The following is a 19,869-nucleotide window of genomic DNA, read 5'->3' on the forward strand; positions in this document are numbered from 1 at the left end:
ACGGGACAAACATGAAAGTTAAAAATAAAAATCTCACTCTGAGTGTGGCGTGTGTTATAACATGACTCGGTTCATTAATTTCATCCTAAAGAAGGAAGGTGGGAAGTTGTTTCTTTTCTTTTGGCGGTGGGGGACCAGATCTTCTCGGCACTACACAGTAGTTTCATTCTTCCAGGGCCCGGTGCGTATATTCCCCGTGCTGTCCGAGGTGAACAGCAGCCCCTCGTGCAGCCCCCCCTTCAGGATCCCGTTCTGATTGGGGGGGTTCTGAGGGTAGGATTGTCTGCGCGCCGCGTGCATCTCCAGGTGGTGATGCGGCGCCATCAGGTCCTCCTCGGCCATCTTGCCGCAGCCGCACAGGAAGGTTCCCGTGTCGCCCACCTCCGCCTGGCACAGCGTAGGGAACAGGTCCGCCTTGGCACAGCAGATGTGCCGGTGGCAGGGGTTGTGGCACGACAGGGCCTCGTGGGTGGCGGCGGCGTGGCACGCGTGGTGCCCCTCGTGGTGCCCCTCCAGTGCCAGGTGGGGGCAGATGTGAGCGTGGCGCTCGTGTGTGCTGTGGGGGCTGTCAGTGTGTGAGCTGTGCACGCTCACCGCGTCCACGTTGGAGGGGATGTGGTAGGCGTACTCCTTCTCGCTTCCTGAAACGCCCCCGGCCACGGCTCCAGCCCGTTGCCGGCCCAGGTTCCGTCCCTTAGTCCTGGTGCTACCCTTAAGGCAGGGGTGCAGGTGGATGCCGGGCCGGTAGCCCTCCGGGTCGGCGTGCAGCAGCACGTGCGTGGGCGCCGGCTCTTCCTCCATCAGCTGCTGGCTGTGCAGGGCGGCGCAGCATGGTGCCACCGGCGCCAGACACGTCACATGGTTCTGCACGGACGGCAGGGCAGCGTGTTGACAGTGGCCCAAGGCCCCGTGGCCACAGCCGATCAGGGCCTTCCCCGGGCACACCGCTTCATGGTGGCAGTGTTTGTGGCCGTGACCGGGAGTGTCTCCATTCACGTTGACCTTGTGCCGCACCGCGCCAGAGCCGTGGGCGCCGGGGCAGGCCTGGGCACGCCGTCCGGGGCAGCAGGAGCACCAGCAGTGCCACACATCGTCGCGTTTGGCGCAGTGATGGATGAGGATGAAGAGGCCGAGGGTGACGGAGAAGGCACCGTACAGGCAGCTGAAGATCATGTCCAGGAAGTGGCCTTGCGACACGGCCAGCGCCCCGAAGGTCCAGGTGGCCAGGAACAGGAAGAGGGTGAAGGCCGCCGCACGCAGCTGTGCCTTAAAGGAGTGCTCGTTGGCCAACAGCGCAGGGTTGATGGGGACGCCGGGGCAGCCGGCCGGGCAGTGGCCCCCACCGGGTGGCGCCGGCAGTGCCCCGGGCTCCGCCCCTTGGTGGCAGTGGGTGGGGGCGTCCACGGCGGCGAGCCGCTGCTGCTCCTCTGTCAGCTGCTTGAGCTCATACTTCCTCTCTGGGTGGCGCCGCAGCTGGATGAAGGTGCACAGGAAGTAGATGCACGTCACCAGGACAATGAAGGCCACGGGGCCAAAGAAGGCACCCAGGCTCGGCTCCCACGCCATCCAGCAGCTGCAAGACACACACACACACACACACACACAAACACACACACACACACACACACACACACACACACACACACACACACACACACACACACACACACATACACACACACACACACACACACACACACACACACTCACACAAAGGAAAACAATTAACGTGACTGCACGATGACTACAGTATGTGCATCCTATCAAACAGACATAACACATTAAGACACTATACCATAGTAACTAGAACTCCAAAATATAGAAAACAAGGATCTGGGATGAATTCAATTCCATCAGAAAAAAGCTTTATTGGCTCAGTAAGCTCACACATACGATGATTTGACTCTCATTTTCGCACAGAGCAGACAGTAAAATGTTTCAAGACGAAGATGAATATCTATAATAAACAGTATTCACAAAGAGTTTGATGGGAAAGCAGCATATCCAAAGAGGTAGAGTATGCAAATAGGAATGATAGATGAATAGTGTGTGTGTGTATCTGTTGGTGCAAAAATGCGCAGCCAAATGGTTCGATGCCGCAACAGCTAATGAGGCCGGCTCTTTGTTGTAATCATGCGCAAGACTGTGCAAAAATAGAGCGGAGAGGTGGAGCAGTGATGTAGCGGAGCAGTGGAGTGGTGGGAGTTTGACCTTGAGAACGGAAAGTTAATGTAAGACTTACAATGGCGCCTGCTCCCCGCTGCCATAGTGGTCTATATTGACAGCTGCCGTGACGCCGCAGATGATGAGGGGCACCCCACCACTGATTAAATAAAACCTGCAGCGAAAAAAGGGGAGGGGAGGTGGAGATAGAGCGAGAGAGAGAGGGAATCAAGAGACGTAAGAGGTGTGGCGCACCGCACCGCATTTAAAACTCTGCGTATCATTATCGGAAGATTATAAGAACGGACAGGACGGGACTGGACTGACAAGAGCTTTCTCGTCAAATGTCTAAGCGGCTTTGCAAGTTTAGAACGAGGCTGTTGCACTGTGGGAAAAGTTTGGTTCGGGGACACGCTGTGGAGACAGCTCCGCATTCCTCCAATAGGTCCCGGTCCTGAAAATCTTTCCGATGTTAAAAGAAAACAACATTATTTTACCTCTAGTTTGGTGTGTGTGTCTGTGTGCGTGCGTGTGTGTGTGTTTGTGGGTGACAGAGAGACAGCAGGCACGTGTGGAATCCACATAGTCTGTCACATGTACATCCTTCCTAAAACCAGACTCTGAAGAAGTCACTGCAGCAACAGCATCAGTCGCTGCCAGCTCTCTCTCTCTATCTCTCTCTCTCTCTCTCTCTCTCTCTCTCTCTCTCTCTCTCTCTGTCACTCTCCTCCTCCTCTACACCCTCTCTCTTCATGGCACATCCGCTTTCCTCTCCACTCTATTTCCTCTTCCTTCCCGCTCCGTCTCAACCCCTGTCAGCTGTTAACCTTTCCACCGCTCCATCTTCCTCTCTGTCTCCATCCTCCCCTCCTCAGCCTGACCACAACCACACCCCACCCCGTAGCCCCCGCCCTCAAACACACACCTCTTTCATTTTGTTTTTCAGAATCTCTTCAGCCTGGCGCACACCCAACACACGCACGCACGCACGCACACAGGCAGACAGACGGCTTCCCATCCCCAAAATTCAATTACAATCAAGATGTTTGTCTGTTCAGATGGGTGCAGGGGGGAGCGGGGGTGACAGGCCTGTAAGGCCCCCCCCTCCACCTTCCCCTCCCCCCACCACCCACACCCCCAGGGAACCCTCCATTCAGTGGAAGGCCATTTACACAGCCGTCAAGCAGATAAGCATAAATGAGGGGAATGAGAGGATGTTAAGACCCCCTTCCCACCCTGCGCTTTCTGACCCTTAGTCCCCGTTATCCCCCACTGACAACCCTGCCTGCCTCTCCTGCTGCCCACTGCACCAGCACACAAACACACACACACACGCACACGCACACACACACGCACACACACACACACACACACACACACACACACACACACACACACACACACACATTTTATTAAAGAGGACCTTCAGTCCCCGACAACATGGCAGTAACCATATGCAGAGGTGGGCTTTCCAGCAAGTTTAGTCGCAGCAATCATCTGATATAAATAGACCCTGAAGTGCCTTTCAGCTGCTGGGTTCATGGTTCTGCACGCCCCCCCAAACACACACACACACACACACACACACACACACACACACACACACACACACACACACACACACACACACACACACACACACACACACACACACACACACACACACACACACACACACACACACACACAGCACACACTGTCCTCTGTTCCGTCTCCCTGTGCCGTCCTGTCCCGTCCTGTTCTTTGGACGGGGACCAGAATACACACCGCTCATCTAGGGACGGAGGATGGTCAGACAGCAAAGCGGTGTTGTGGGGTAATGACGAATGATTGATGCTGCACTCAGCAGCCAAAAAGAAGGACGTAATAATCCTGAGAGAATATTCACGCGTGCTTGGACTTCCCGAACGGGACGCTATTATCTTGTTTAAAGTGCATTGTTGCCCGATCTGGCCATTATCGACCCTTCAGAGGAGAGTTTGGTTCCATCTTCAGTTTGATTTTTCAATGGGGCTTTACTCGATACGAGTTCTCCAACGACCGATCACTTAAATGCTTTAGTCCCAGTCAGCAGCGCGTCGAATTGATTTGTCTGACGCCGAGCGGTGCAGTGAATCACGGTGGATCAACTTGACTGTCGCACAATCCCCTCCACCTCATTTCCCAGCAGCGGATGATGGGATGGCCTACGGAACATTCTATATTTTAAAGGAATTAAACAAAAGGTGGTGCGAGGGGCGTGTCATACAGGATGACTTTCACTTTCACCAAGATGAAGGAGTGCCCCTTTATAATGTCAGACAACCACATTTGGCACCACCACATGATCTCACATTGTTCCTGAGCAATAGATGTCAGTGTCATCAGCGTAATGGAAAATACAGAGCTGTAAAGAGGTCTTCCTTCAGCCAGTCAGAGAATTAATAACCTATTTCATTGCTTTTCCTCCCCTAAAAGACAAAATAGTTGCCAGTGGAGTTAAATATTTCATACATTTCCAAAGGCTTGATTCAAGACCATTCTCCAAAAAATCTCAAGTATTCTCCAATGGCCCCCTTAAAGGTAATATTTCATTAGAGCTGTCCCACTTATCACATAATGGCTTGATCGCAATTATTTAAGCAGATTGTATTATTTTTGTAAAACAGTTAATGAACAGATATAATCCACAATCATGTTTCCATCCAAATTCAATGGGAATTTAAAACAATACTAGAAATATTGGAAAAAATAAAATCCCTATATTTCAACAGTGAACATAAGATTGAGGGGTGAATTGATGGATTGCGGCCGCTAATAGTGCCATTAATTGTGCATTAATTCTGCCCCTATCTGCGTGATTCAGCGATTCACAGGAGTTATTGCCCTAATCATATGACAGCGTAAACACGGCCATAAAGTTTTGCTGCTGAGAGCAATTCGCCCTTGTTTTGCATCTCATCGCAAATTATCCATGTAGCAAAGTATACATGTAAATGATGGACAATGGCAGAGAGAAGGAGAAAAATGTGGGTCTGTGGGTTATGGTTAGACGCGGCATGAGGCACACAGGGATTTTTTTGATTTGCTAAATTAGGAAATAAAAACACGCTGTTTTATTTTGTTCTGTTTCGAAAACGGGGAACGGGGAAAGCCCAAATGTGTAATAGAGAGCGCACGGAGCTGAGCTGATCGCTCCCTCTCTGTTACGCATTTGGTGGCATTTGGGTGCAATGGCACATCTCGTAAAACCCCACCTGTTCCCAAATGCGGAATGGAGATTGTGCGAGCAGATCGGAGCATGCACTCTCCGCCTTTCCGTCCGATTGCTTCCCTATCTGAATTCCCAGTTTATTCTCAAAACACAGGGGTATTTATTTTGCGTGGCCCTAATACTCCTCCAAATATAATAACCTTATCTTTCATTGTTTTTTTTTCTTTCTTTCATTCTCCAATAAAAAAATAAACAGGTTTAGGCGGAGCTGTCCAATAGTCCTGAGGCTTTAGGCCACTGAAGTAGCAGTGGCTCAATACCAACTTTGACCACTTTATCACTTCCTTTAATTTATAACTTTTAGTTTCTTTTTTTTTTATATATCTTTTGAGTTTAATAGGAATTATGGAACCCTTTCTGTCAACATTTGCAACCCATTCTTTGTACAATAAATTATTATTAGAATCATTATAAGTTGCTTTTAGAGTGCATTCTGGAAACCACCATGGACTGGCTACATTCGGATGCCACAGTAATAATATTTCTAATAATAATGTCAAAATATTATTTACAGATCACTAGAGGCCAGGATCTTATGGTGGAAAAGGTCACCATAGAATTCTATATAGATATATTGACATTTTATATACAATAGATAAATAGACAGATAGACAGATATAGATAGATAGATAGATAGATAGATAGATAGATAGATAGATAGATAGATAGATAGATAGATAGATAGATAGATAGATAGATAGATAGATAGATAGATAGATCAATAGATACTTTATTCACCCCCGAAGGGAAATTGCAATGTCCCAGTAGCTCGCATTAAGACAACAGTCAAAATAATAATACAAAGGAAAAGGAACTACAATAAAATATGAAAAAAGGCAACAGTTAACTGTACCCAATAAAAAAGAAGCAGATCTGCCAATATAAACTAAACCTAATGATAAACAACAGATATAACCTAAAATAACAGAAAACTGGAAAGTCTGGGCATGACATCCTTTACAAATGTACTTCAATTGCACCAGCTCTCTGAAGATGAGCTGGTGCAATTGAAGTACAGATTTTTTTAGTCTCCACCACACAGTTACCACCAGTTGCTGAAGACGGTAATAATTTCACTCTAAACTGTGTGTGGCTATTAGCGCCAGTGTTTGTGAATTGGACGTTTTTTGCAACGAGGCTCATTTTGATCGAAAGGGGCCAGCTTTGCACCAAATGTATGAGTAATACCTAATTTAAATATGCCCAAATTGCACCAGCAAACCGAGACGCTATTTGCGTGGCAGTGCATTCCACCGTTTGTGGATGTTTTGAGAATTAAAGGCTTGCTTTTTCTGTTATTTGTGCCGGTTTAGCGGCCGCAAAAGCCACACAATCCTTTTGTGAATTCGCAACTAAATGACTTGTTGAGGTATTTGTCTAGTGCCTGCATCCATACACCTCCATTTAAACCTCTGCTCATAAGGGCTTTCGATATCAGCTTCCATAATTTTTTCCTTAATTTTCTCCTGCACATGGCCGTCGCACACGCCAGCTGCAGTTGTTGTGTGCAACCTGCCAAGAGTACAGTATGTGTCTCAAGCTGATCCTCTTAAACCCTTCCATAATGCCATGAGTAAGCAAAAAAAGAAAAAAATGCCAGCAAAAAAATTATAAATAAAATAATCCAATATCGTAAGCGCCTGAGCGCCTGAGTGTGACACGTGAATCAAATTATTTACATCCTTGGGACGGTCCTCTGCTGAAGTGTTGTTTTTGCACTGTCCTTCTTCGGGTCAAATGACACGTGTCTTCTGTGGAAGTGGAAACCAAGTCAGAGGTGTGCAAAGCCTCAACACAGAATTAACAAAAAAAAAAAGAAGCAGTAATGCTGATGCTCATGATAATGAGAATTAAACGTGTGTCACACCTGCCCGGCTTGCTCCCCCGAGGCCCGTGTGCTCTGCGTCCTGGTTCCACAACCTGATGATGGTCAGCAATCAGGCTCACTCCACTCGGAGTACAGCTGCTGCCGGCAATTAGTGAACCAGCATAAAAGCTCTGCTGTTCCCTTCCTCTGGTGCCAGATCGTCTTCGACGACCCACCCCGCTTCTAGCCTCCCTGTTCTGATCCCGTGTTTCCTGATCCCGTGTTCGCCGTCCCGCCTCTTCCCGTCGGTCCTGCTCCTGTTTGTCAGCCGCCAGCTTCCTCCGCCAGCCCGTCTGCCTTGTCTTCCAGGATTCACCTGAGCCTGTTCCATCCCCCAGTTTGCGGTAAAAACTCTTTGTAACTTCTGTCTGCTGACCGGGTCTGCATTGTGGTTCTGTCGCTAGTATACCTCATGACGACATGGTGTTTTTACAGTTACCAGGCAACTGTTTGCAGCCTGCACCGGCAGCCCCAATCTTTTTAAAGTTATTCTGAAAAGCTAACGAGAGGCAAGCACCCCCAAATATGTGGACGGATGAAACAAGTGCACCGGGAACGGGAGGATGCGATAAGCAGCGGCGCTGCTGCTAAAGGCCTCTAGTATTTGCTCAGGTCAGGTTACATTTAATTAAAGTGCATTTACATATTCCCATACGGAGGTACATACTGTACTCCAGGCTTGTGTAAGTCAGTGGCGACTGATTCCCCCCCCCGGCGCAGAGCTGCATCTACAACCTCGAAATGTCACCTCTGCAGCCGGACAATCCAAGCCGAACCCATTGGCCATGAGTTGTCCAAAAACCCCAGTCAACCCAACCATGACAATTAAGAACGCTATTCTCACTATAAATAAAATACATGGAAGAAAATCCACTCAAAGTGCCAAACAGTTAAATGGTAAAACAAACAAACAAAAAAAGTGTATATCGAGTAAAGTGAACAAGGGCAGAAAATTGAATGCAAACTAGCCGTGGATGTCTCTGCAGATAAACCGTCCAATAAGTCATCGGAGTATGCCAACCGTCATCTCCCCAAAATAAACAAAAAAAAAAAAAACAAGTCAACGATCGGCAGAAAAAAATACAACTTAATCAACAGAGACACAGATAAGCATAAAATAGCATATACAAAGATCCACATGCGCACACACACACTAAACGTATCATAGAGGTAATACACCTCACATTGCCATTTAGTTTTTTGCAATTTAAGAAAAAAGCAATCCCTTGTGTTCTATTTTCAATACATCAAACAAACTTCAAAGAAGCCGCAATGGGGAGAATTGTGCTTAAATAAATACAATCAGTGACAACAATAACAACAAAAAAAATTGAATAAGCCTCCCGCGCTTCCGCCAGGCTCATAAGGAGCTATGTGCGGCCCTCCATCTTTCAGGAAAAAAAAATAAATAAAAAAGAAGAGCGTCAAGATTCATATGCCAAATCACACACACACACACACAGTACCTCAGCAGGGGCTGCTTGGGGGCGGTGGGGGGGTCACTGTCCTGGCTCTGCGGGGGCTTCTTGGTCACCTGCTTGTAGATGTTCCTGGCCGTCACCCCCAGCCACAGCATGGTGGAGAGAGAGGAGTAGTGGAGCACCACGCCCACCTGAGGGAGGGCAAGGGCGTGTCAGTCGCTTTCAGGAATCTTAACGAAAGGCCTCCACAATTAAAATCATGTTGAATACACATGAATAGCTTGAAAAATGCGAGTTAGGGCATTGGCCAGGATCTTCCGATTTGGTTTTGATACGATTTTATATTGACATTTTATACACAACAGATAAGATAGATCAATACACTAAACCTTATGATAAACAACAGATATACCCTAAAATAACAGAATAAACAATAAAAAACATAGAAGAGGAGTAAAGTAAAGTAAACTTGTATCCATAATACGGTGACATATACGGTCCTGTACAATAACATCTAACTTTAAGGAAGCCATCCCTGTACAGTATGTATGCGTGGCGGACCGAGGGGCGTGGTAAAGCCGCGGCTGCAGACGGCAGCATGGCTTTGAATAAACAAGCCAACAGCGAGTTTAAGCAAAGGCGCAACTCGGGTGTTTTTTTTTTCACGGAACAAATCACGTCTCATACAGAAAATTTATATATCAAATCACTTTTGACTGCAGTGAAATTGAATTTAGGCGGGGAATGGTTTTATATCTTCCAAAACAAAGAGTTACATTTTCAACTCGATTTGATAATTATACACCACGCGGTGGTGAATCCTTGGTGACCGCGGACACGCCCCCCTGCTGGGTTTGTAAATCATATGTATGTATCTTAATGAATTCTGACTGGACTTTAGTGAAAACAGAAGAAGTGCAATTCGGAGGCATACGTGCATCAGTGTCTAGCAGGGTTCAACCAGTTCGAAGCTTTGTTTGCCTCTTTGTTTTCCATCTCAGCCACACGTCCGACTTCATCCCATTCCTGTGACTAAGTGACGACAGCGAGTCGCACGCGTCACTCCCACTAATACGATCAATGTCACTCCAAGGGTGTCTGCGCCGACGGGTTATTTATTTTTTTTTGTTTGTTTGTTTTTACCGAGATTAGATTTGTTCTGCAACATTCCTCCGATATAAAATGCGCTAGGATATTGGGAAGATGGCGTTGGGGGGGGGGGGGGGGGGGAGTGCTACTAGGTATGAAGGTGAACACAGGATTGTCTGGGATAAGAGCAATCTGCCGTCGTCATAGCGCTGGATACGGAACTGTTCCTTATCAGTCAAGTTAGAGGACGAGAGGCGTGCGCGGGGAATACTAAATCACAATATAAATGAGAGTCACGTCGGCAACTATCAACTCGTGCCTGTTTTCCCTTAAATGGTTCCACTGTATATCTCCGGGCTTCTGCACGAAATTCCCGAATAATGTTTGAACGGGGAAGGGGGGGCTGTGGAGTCGGAGTCGGGGCCGCCTGACTTGGTCTTTTGAGACTTTTTTTTTTTTTTTTTTTCCTGTGAGCGACTGGTAGGAATCAAGCTTCGAGAATGAAAGGAGATAAGTGGAGGAGAGAGAATTAGAAAGTACAGAGAGAGAGAGAGCGAGAGCGAGAGAGAATTACAGCACAATGTGCCAAGTCTTTCCTGCGGCCAATCAAGAGTCCCTTCAGGCTGCACCGGCAAAACTAACACGCACCCAGTCGAATAATTCTCTCTGGTCCGCAGGGCCTCGCCAAGCCTGGGGGGACCGGCGACGCTCGCGGCCCGGCTTCCAGATGGTCGCTGGAAGTGTCCTTGCGGGACTTACAAAGAAGAGTGTGTGCGTTCCCACTCATTCAATCACTCAATCAATCACATTCTCCCAAACTGTATCACAGGCCAGAGTCCATAAATGGCTCAACGACCAAACGGGGCCCGGTGGGGAAAAGTTGGGATTATATAATTAATATTTGTCAATAGGAGTGCAACGTGTCTGCACAAAAGGGGGATTTGATTTGAGTAGTTAGCCAACCCTGCTTAATACTTCACAGCTTTTGACGGCTGCACATCCTCGCTATTGTGAGGATTAGAGAGTTATCTGAGAGTTGCTTGGAGACTAATCGTTTGAGAGAAACAATTATTGAAAATCATTCGCGGAGTGCATGTCTCAATTCTGTCTAAATCCATGACCCAAAAATTGGAATGAAGTATAATGTGTATTCTTATTCTCATTGTATAATTAAGATCCGCTCCCTCGATGTATGGATCTTTAGTTACTGAATGGTGTCAAGGCCTTCCTCTTGGAAATAACAATTGAAGTATGTTAAATGTGGGGGGGGGGGGGGATCTGAATTGATTTCGCTCACACTCCTCCTCCATAGCTTTATTAGTTCAGCACCATTTAGCGTGGAGTCTGTGCAACGTTTCCTGTAAAACAAACTGCGTAGGCAGTTCTGTATGCTAACCAGCGCTATAATATCTTGCCCTTGTAAGATGCCAGCTCCCTGTTGGCACACTCATCCTGCCGTCTCCCCGCCGCACTTGATGCATAACCAACCGGTCGACTGGTAGATTTCTTTATTAGACTTTGTGAGGAATTGAGTGGAAGAGCTCTTAAATTGGACTCAATGGAGGGAAAAGTAAATTACTGCAGGTAGTGTAATTTCTAAAGTGACATTTTCTCCTTTTAGCTTGGCATATTTCATAACATGTAATTTCACGCTGGTTTACTAATAGAGATACAGGCACCGCGTTTCTTTCAGCAGCCTGGCTGTTGGTCTGACGGATGTGGGTCACCTTCGCTGCCTAAATCTTCTTAACTTAATTAATGAGGCTGTTTCCGCTTGGTAGGTAAAGAGAGGAAACGATGGCTTCCATACGGAGGAAAAAGTAAACTTCCTTAACTCAAACAAAATATGTAGTGAGTAAATAATCATAGATCGATAGATCGCTGGATCAAATCATGTTATAATTTATACTCAAACTAACACCCAAGTGGATTTTTGAACCATGGAAGGAAACCTACGCCTCAAATTGTCCAGTGTGGGGTTCTAACAGCCCACGTTTGGAATCACTGAAGTGAGAGACGGCTTTGATGTTGAAGTGATGAAGACATAGGAAGCGACCCTCGGCGGGTCTGCAGACTGGAAGACGGCGCGGCAAGATGGAAGAATGGCAGAGAAGACCCGGCGCAGGATGCAGCTGAAGAAAGCTGCTGCATCCTCATCACAGATGAGGAGGATGCAGCACGAGGGTAAGGATGTGAAGACGATGGGGATGTGAAGACGCTGAGGATGTGCAGATGATGGGGATTTGCAGAGGATGAGTATGAGGATGTGAAGATGATGAAGACGCTGAGGATGTGAAGACGCTGAGGATGTGAGGATGTGAAGACGATGAGGATGTGAAGACGATGAGGATGTGAAGACGATGAGGATGTGAGGATGTGAAGATGATGAGGATGTGAAGATGATGAGGATGTGAAGATGATGAGGATGTGAAGATGATGAGGACAGTGGCGAGGGTTAGGATGAGGAGGTCTAATCGGGTGGTCCAGCTGCACGCTTTCACCAGTGCAGGTGAAGTCAGTTCTTTGTCAGGGAAACTGGCGGGGCGATTGTGCACGTGCATGTCTGAAGTGGGTGAGTATGTGTACAAGTAGCCGCATGTGTACATTATCACACATTTCCTCGAACGGCCGTGTAATTATCCCAAATTGCGTCTTCTGGGGCCTCTGCCGCAATCCCCACTGGCACGACAGACAATCTGGGCTCCAGCCCAAACCGGCAGAGAGTTATCCTGTTAATGGAGATTGGGTAAAGGAGGAGCTACAAGAAAACAGACAAAAGGCCCCTGGGAAAAAGATAAATTAATAAATGCAAAATAAGCGCAGGAGCAAAGCAAGTACCAACAGAGATAATTTGTCGAGTGTAGCCTGTAGCAAGGCCTTGTTCCACAGAGGTAGATTCATTTGATCGGCCAATGGAGTTTTGAGCTAAGTACCTTATCTTCAACCCATTGGTAACTGGTGTGACCCAGGTGTCCTCGGTACCCTACTAGCCATATTGTAAATACTTTCACTGCAGGCCGCCCGTGTCTTAACTTTTTAAAGATGCATAATGTGGTTGGAAAAGTTGCTTATGAGGTGTTAGCAATGTCAAGCTGCGTTATTTGGTATTATATGTTGATTAGAAGGTATTAGTGCGGCGTCAAGCTGCAGGAAGAGGGAGAAGCTGCGGTGCAACGCGGCCTGTGACGTGTCCGCGGAAGTTGTCGGGTCGGGCTTGGCAGCTCTTCCATGATCTGTGAGTCCTCGCAGCGGCTTCCCTGTCACGAAACTAAGCCTCTTGCTCAGCGCCAGGGAGGGGTGACGCCGGCTAGGACCGCGCGACTGAGCCCGAAACATATTGAGATCGAGTCGTTACGCTGCGGCACGAGGGGGCAAATAATGTGCCCCGTGACAGGAACCCCACGCCAGGACGCACCACAGCTGGGGCTGCTTTTCCTGATAGAATCAGCGAACGCCTTGAATGTGGGAGCGTGGGATTGCGGATCAATCTTTTTCCCGCCGCGTACAGTAAATGCCCCCCACCCCCTGCTGTGCCGGGTGACACATTCAAGCTCATTCGCGGCTCAAACAGGCTCATCTCGTATTCACAGTGTGGTTCATGTATGTAGAGTAAAGAGGAGTAAAAAAAAACAAAAACCTTGTTGGCATCTACAAGGAAAGGTCATAGTGCCGATGCGATGAGCTGCGGGTGGTAGCGCACTTGTCTGGCAGGAAGCGGCGAGACAGCGGATTGAATGAATGATCCACTCTCTTGCTGCTGTGCGCAAGCAGACGTCAGATGATTTTCGATGGTTGTAAGCGAGAGAAACGCATCATGGGCTGGACAAAGCCAGGAAACCCTCACCTGTGAGAGCAACCACGACCAATGAAGGACTGTGACAGTGGTTCTCAAGGTGTGGCGTCCGGGGACACCCAGGGGTCCCCCAGACACCAGGGTGTCCCCAGCAAAATAATATTAATAGCTTAACTTCACCATCATTTAATTTAAAATAAATTAGCACCATGAGAAAATGTACAATATTGACATTTTGATGTTGACATAAGGTTTCACTGTTATCTCCCAAACTATGGCATAGACAGTTATGGAAGTTTGGACTAAGAAGTCACTAAGAATAAAAATCTTCTCAGATCAGACTCTCAAGAGACAAAATCTTATCATCTGGGGTCCATGGCATTTTTGAGGGTCATTGATATGAAATATTCTCTGTGAATTGTGAATCACAGCACGCCAGGATGTAGTTGGTACTATTCTGCGGGGGCTGCCCGGCAACACCACATGTCCCTTGTTCGCTTTTTCCGGGTAGATCATGTCAGTCTGACACCAGGGATCTGTTCTGAGGAAGGCTGTAAAAGCAGAAAAAAAACACACTGCACACTGCATACATGCATTTAACTCCTTTCCTGCTAGCATGCTGTAGTGTCCTTGAGCAAGACACTTAACCCCTAATTGCTCCTGATGGCTGCATCCATCGGTGTTTGAATAATTGTAAGTGGCTTTGGATAAAAGCGTCTGCTAAATGTTCTAATCTATATAGACAAACCACACATTATTCAGCAATTATTTATGCACAATTTTTACCTTTGATGTAGAAAACACGCTTCTATTTGTTAATTCAGTTTGAGCAAAATGCTGTTTACTTTAATGAACCATCTATTAAACAACGACGCCACCTGCTGAGTCCGGCACATATTTAATATTTCATACTTCTAAACCTTTATGCTTTTACACACCAGAAGCTTTTATACCTGCTTTATACTTAGTCCACAACCTTCATGTTGTGCGGCAACAAATCTGGCAAAGCGACGCTGATTAAAAAATAAATTACCTTTAATTTGTTTGTTTTTTTCCAACAGTCATGGGTATGATTATCTTCTCATATCTGAAAGGTTCCATTAATCCATGTGTTATGGCGCTATGCACCATATATAAATAAACTGCCCTTTCCTCGCCTTACTGCTGGAATGAGTCTTGACAATTTGCCCTGGATACGTTTTATTTGGTTATATTCTAAAGCACTCTTGTGTTTGTTTAAACCATCGCGTACCTCTGTTGTGTCAACTGTGATTCTCCAACACGTGATTTTCTCTGCACAATACATTCATTCGCAATCAAACAATATTTTGTGAAAAATAAAATTATTCCAGTGATGTCATCCAGTATTTTTGCATGTAAAAATGACCTTTAACATTGGGTGTGAATCAAATTCTCAGTGTTGACTACTATAAATCCAATGGTGTGGGCGGGGCAGCTGGACATAATAATAATTAGAAATTTTATGGCCAAACACACACACACGTTGAACAGGGTCTCCCGCTGGTGCGGCGGCAGCTCTGAAAGCAATAATGCAATGTCACTAAACACAGCAAACATTTTAATTGCACTGTCATCAGCGCAGGCTACCTCAAATACTCAAGATAACGCATCCGGTAGCAAAAAAACATTTTTGTTACTGAGGAAGCCAAATTAATATTCTGGTCCCTCCCGTCGGTGGGTGTAGATGCTGCTGAGTCATTTTACAGTGACTAACGCTGCTGTGCTGAGATCTGTGTATATTTACACCTCTCACACGGCTCGCAGTTGTTGCTGCTGCGTCAATCCTCACATGCGGGAGGATCGTTGCTGTTTATAACCTCAATTTCGTAAGCGATCCCGAATAAAGATGAGGATTTTAAGACATTTAATTGTTCCCTGCAATGTACACGACACAGCCTCGGTGAGGGAAATAGGTAGAATAGACACGGATAATTATTTTATAATCAATACTGATTAATGTGTGGTAGGTTTGTATACGTCTCAAATGCTGAATATCCTTAAACTAAGATTATGTGCATTTTGAAACTTGATGCTGCTCTGAAAATTTAACAAAAATAATTTGCAAGATTTGAAAACAGCCTTAACTCAAAGTATACAATAGGGCTGTCATGGTTATGGAAAAACAATTGGCGATCAATTGTCATAGCAAAAAATTAGATTTTTCTCGTCATTTTATTCCACTATTATAGTTATACGCCTGTAGTAGAAAGTCTGTTTTGAGGGTTAATTTGTCTCAATCCAACTGATGGGAAAGCACGTCATTGGCATTTATTCCGACATTTCTAACATTAAAATTACCTTTGACATTTGAATGGAAACGTGTGATTGTAGATATGCGATCGTATGTAAGTTCAGATTCAGAAGATGATTGTGTGTGATATTTGAATTTGCCTGCACAAAAATTGCACTTTATGGTAATTTGTCCATTGAGCCATCGAGTTTTAAAACCAAAACCGCCGCTGTCGTAGTTCACCTTTCTCTTCTGATCGGTGGCACTTTGTTAGCCTGACGTGGAGCCTATATAACTATAGTATTTCATATTTTGAAGATAAAAAATATCCTTTTGGAACTTAGATAGATTACTTATATAAGCATCTATCTATCTATCTATCTATCTATCTATCTATCTATCTATCTATCTATCTATCTATCTATCTATCTATCCACACATATACGCAAAGCTCTGTGGTTCACATTTCCTCTCCAGTTGTGTAAACCCTCTGAACATGCTTTAACCGGTCGGCAGGAAAAAGCATTTCTGCGAGGTGCCGTCACCGTAAATCTCCGCGTCGCCCTGTGAGCGATGCTGGCTGGGTCCTACAGTCAATCACGTCGTGAGCCCCGGGCTAAAAAAAAAAAAAAAGACGAGGCCGCCACCCATGTGGACCCAGAATAGAAACGGACCGGAACGGCCCAAAACTAACGCACAACCTCAAATCATCGTGAGCGAGGGGAAGCTGAGCGACTTGGAAGGGCAGACGGTGAAGGACGACCGGAAAACAAGACGCAGCCTTATGAAGTGCACATTTACATCGCCTCCGTCCCAGGTTTTCGGCCTTGCTCTTATGCGTGTCGCCCTGAGCGACGGGGCTGACAGGCGGCTGACTCGGAGAGCAGGTGCGTCTATGGAGGCAAGCACGCTGGGAGCAGAACGCCTCGTTCAGAGGGAATCGCACAGAAGTCAATATAGAAAAGAGAGGAAAAGAAATCGTCCGGGGCGAGGCCGACGCGGCCGCGCTCTGCAGCCGCGCTCTGCCGCCGCGCTCTGCAGCCGCGCTCTGCAGCTGCCCTGTGGCACCTACAGTAAATAGACGTTCCTTATCTTTTTTTTTTTTTTTTTTTTTTCTGAGAAAGGTCCTCAGAGCGAGGGGAAAGGAAAAGGAAAAGGAATGCACTTACCGCTTGACAGATGATCGGGTATTTGATTCGATTGATGCCACCGGCGAACACGGCGAAGGTCAGCGCCGTGTGGAAGCAGAAGTTGAGGAGCATGTGCCATCCCTTACGACTGACACGGATTGCGCTGCCAAGAGAAAACCGAGAGAGGAAGACGGACCGACGTTAATTAAATAGTTACATCCCGTCTGGCTCAATGTTGATTTCATTAAAAGAAATGTATGTTCCTATTAACCGTGCCCATGTCATCGGGGTTGTTTTATATAGCCATCACTCACTACAATGGTATTAAAGCCCGATCATCAAACTTTCTTACAAACAGATTGTTGGTAATACTGAACTGAATAATCAAATATGATTTTCGGAATAGCAAGTTTGAGCATAAATCCCGAATGAGGAGAAATGTGCCATTATTTACCATGCAGGCCAATGGATTAATAAGAGTAAATCATTTAGCATTTGGGGATTAAGTTGCTTGAATACCATTTAGCTGACAAAGGCAGTGAAATAAGCTCCGAAAACACACACTTAAACTAGATCAGATATATTGTCATCTTTTCCATCTTCTCTTTGTGTTTTGTCTACCAAAACCGCCTCTATGAAAGAAGGTATGAAAAGAAAAGTTAGGAGCCAATTGATATTTGACAACTGTAACGTGCTGAGGAACAGCTCAGTAGGACTGTTAGGTGAAAAGAAAAATGAGAAAAACCAAATATTCTTGTGAAGATATTTTAGGCAGCATAGTATAGTAGGTATGTAAGTGATTTGAGTCTTCAGCTGTCAAGATGAGAGCACATCTGCAGTTTATACTTCACATTTAAGAGAGATACAGTATAAGTAGCATATTCCATTTAGAGGATAGAATTACAAAATGGATGTAAACTATTTATAAAATCCAAGTAGTAATGCTATTTAACAGCACAATTCCCCCCTCACAGCACGGCACATGTACACACATGCATATGGTTTCCACAAAAAAAAGCATAATCATTATGTTTGCTTAATGACAAAATGAAAAGGCTGTTTCCAGTCACTTGGGTCTATAGAAACATTCACAATGCAACACGATACACACTCTGTTCAATACGGCATCAGCCGGCAGGGGCATCGCACTTACCCCACATTACCACGTCTCATGCATGCAAGTACTATGTAGGTCAGAGCACAGTGCAGTACGTCATCCCTCAGATCCTCCATGCCTCCGGTGCTTTCCCATATCAATCCCCCCTTTTCCCCTTCTTTTATATTGTTTCATACTCCCTGTCACCATTTGAAATGATGTATAACCCAGTACGGGAGCTCCCCACTCCCCAAAATGGAGGAGCGGATTGCCCCAATTGCACGTGAGCCAACTGCAGATGAAGCAGCGGCTCGGGAGCGAACTCTGAGGCGTGTCTGAGGGCCGGGCTAGGGGAGGCAGTTGGGAGGCGGGGGGAGGCAGAGATAGGGGGGGGGGGGGGTTTGCTGTTGTCGCCGTGGTTCTCCCCGGTCGTGCTGCAGTCCAGGTACTGAACTCCATCCAGCGGGGGGACCATAAATCAGACGGCGCTCCTGGGCTTCCTGGAAGCAGGTTTTCATAGGCTCTGCTCAGGGCTTTCACTGGGTCAAGTACATTAACCCAGCGACCCTCCACGTTTCCCATCTCCCAGAGGGTCCGGGGAGTAAAACTGCCCCCATTCCTCCTCTCACTGCATCTGCCCCCCAGTGCTGCCAAGCCATTAAAGCCGTGGACAGCATGTTATGACAAACTATACGACAGGTAGTTTCGAACAAGAAATCCAATTGGTTAAATCCACACCCCTATACTACTGTGATAAAACTTCCATAAACCACGGAGAGCCATACCGTGTCAAAATAGGAAATTGGTTGCCATGGTCACCCTTGGGGTAACCTTAGGAATTCGATATTTGCAAATAAAATAGAGCAAAATCTCTCAAAACCATCACAAACCATTTATGACTGAAAGAAAAGATTACTTTTTGCGTAATAAAAACATATTTAATTTTATAATAAAAGATTGATTCACCCTCCGCATTACTCTCCACTTTGATTTGGTTTGCGAATCATGTCTTTGTATCCCTTTGGAAAATGTTGCTATGGTGTGGTATGATTCAAGCAGCCACACCTGTCTTGGGTCTATTTAATTGGGCCCCGGATCCAGCGTAGATGTACACCTGTTGCTTGTCAGAGGTGTACATCCACACACACACATGGGAGGAGCCGTTGTCATGACATGTGACCGTCATCATCTGCTCCGGGCTCGTTCCATCTTGCCCACTCTCTTCAATAAACTGGTATGTTTCAACACCATCACCTGTGTCTCTGTCTCAGAGGGCCCTGAAAAATGTGGGGCTCCCGGCACAGGGAAGGGACACAGAAGGGCTCGCCAAAGATGCACTGAAGCCCCCAGCAGGTCAATGTACGGCCACAGCACCATTTTATTATGTTAGGTATGGCAACCCTGAAGCAGAGTCCGCTATTTGAGACTGTTTATATGGTTGGGGGGTAGGGGGGCATGCTTCGAAAGGGATTCTCCCTGTCCTCAGTTTGGTGTTGGGGGTATGTGGTGTGTGATTGAAGCAGCCACACGGTGGCCACGGTTGCTTTTGATTATGTCGTTTTCTTCAGAATTGCGCCAATAAACCCATAAAGATGACAAATGACCCGCTAGAAACCAACGCAAGGACACAATTGACTTAGCCTGGTTCCACCAGTCTTTCTTGCAAGGTCTATACTTATCAGAAGACGGACTGGCCTTCGCAGCGAGCATTTGATTTGAATGCATACCTTTACAGACAACACCTTCAGCCAATCAGATTAATGAAATGTGCGACGCTATCACAGTGCGCCGCATGAACACAATGTA

At 46.4% G+C, this 19,869-nt stretch overlaps 1 protein-coding gene across 1 annotated transcript in view; it reads right to left on the reverse strand.

Moving 5' to 3' along the window:
* The window catches only part of adgra1b (adhesion G protein-coupled receptor A1b), a gene marked incomplete at its 5' end in the record, with an annotated part of 171,469 nt that continues 151,600 nt past the window's right edge, over window positions 1–19,869 (reverse strand). The window contains 4 exons of the mRNA XM_080017039.1: window positions 1–1,573; window positions 2,243–2,338; window positions 8,750–8,895; window positions 17,007–17,130. Of these exons, the coding sequence (XP_079873165.1) occupies window positions 151–1,573; window positions 2,243–2,338; window positions 8,750–8,895; window positions 17,007–17,130 (1,789 nt within the window). The 3' untranslated portion in view covers window positions 1–150. The remainder of the gene's footprint in view (window positions 1,574–2,242; window positions 2,339–8,749; window positions 8,896–17,006; window positions 17,131–19,869) is intronic.

Source organism: Zeus faber (genome assembly GCF_960531495.2).
Source record: "Zeus faber genome assembly, chromosome: 16".
Taxonomy (NCBI): Eukaryota; Metazoa; Chordata; class Actinopteri; order Zeiformes; family Zeidae; genus Zeus; species Zeus faber.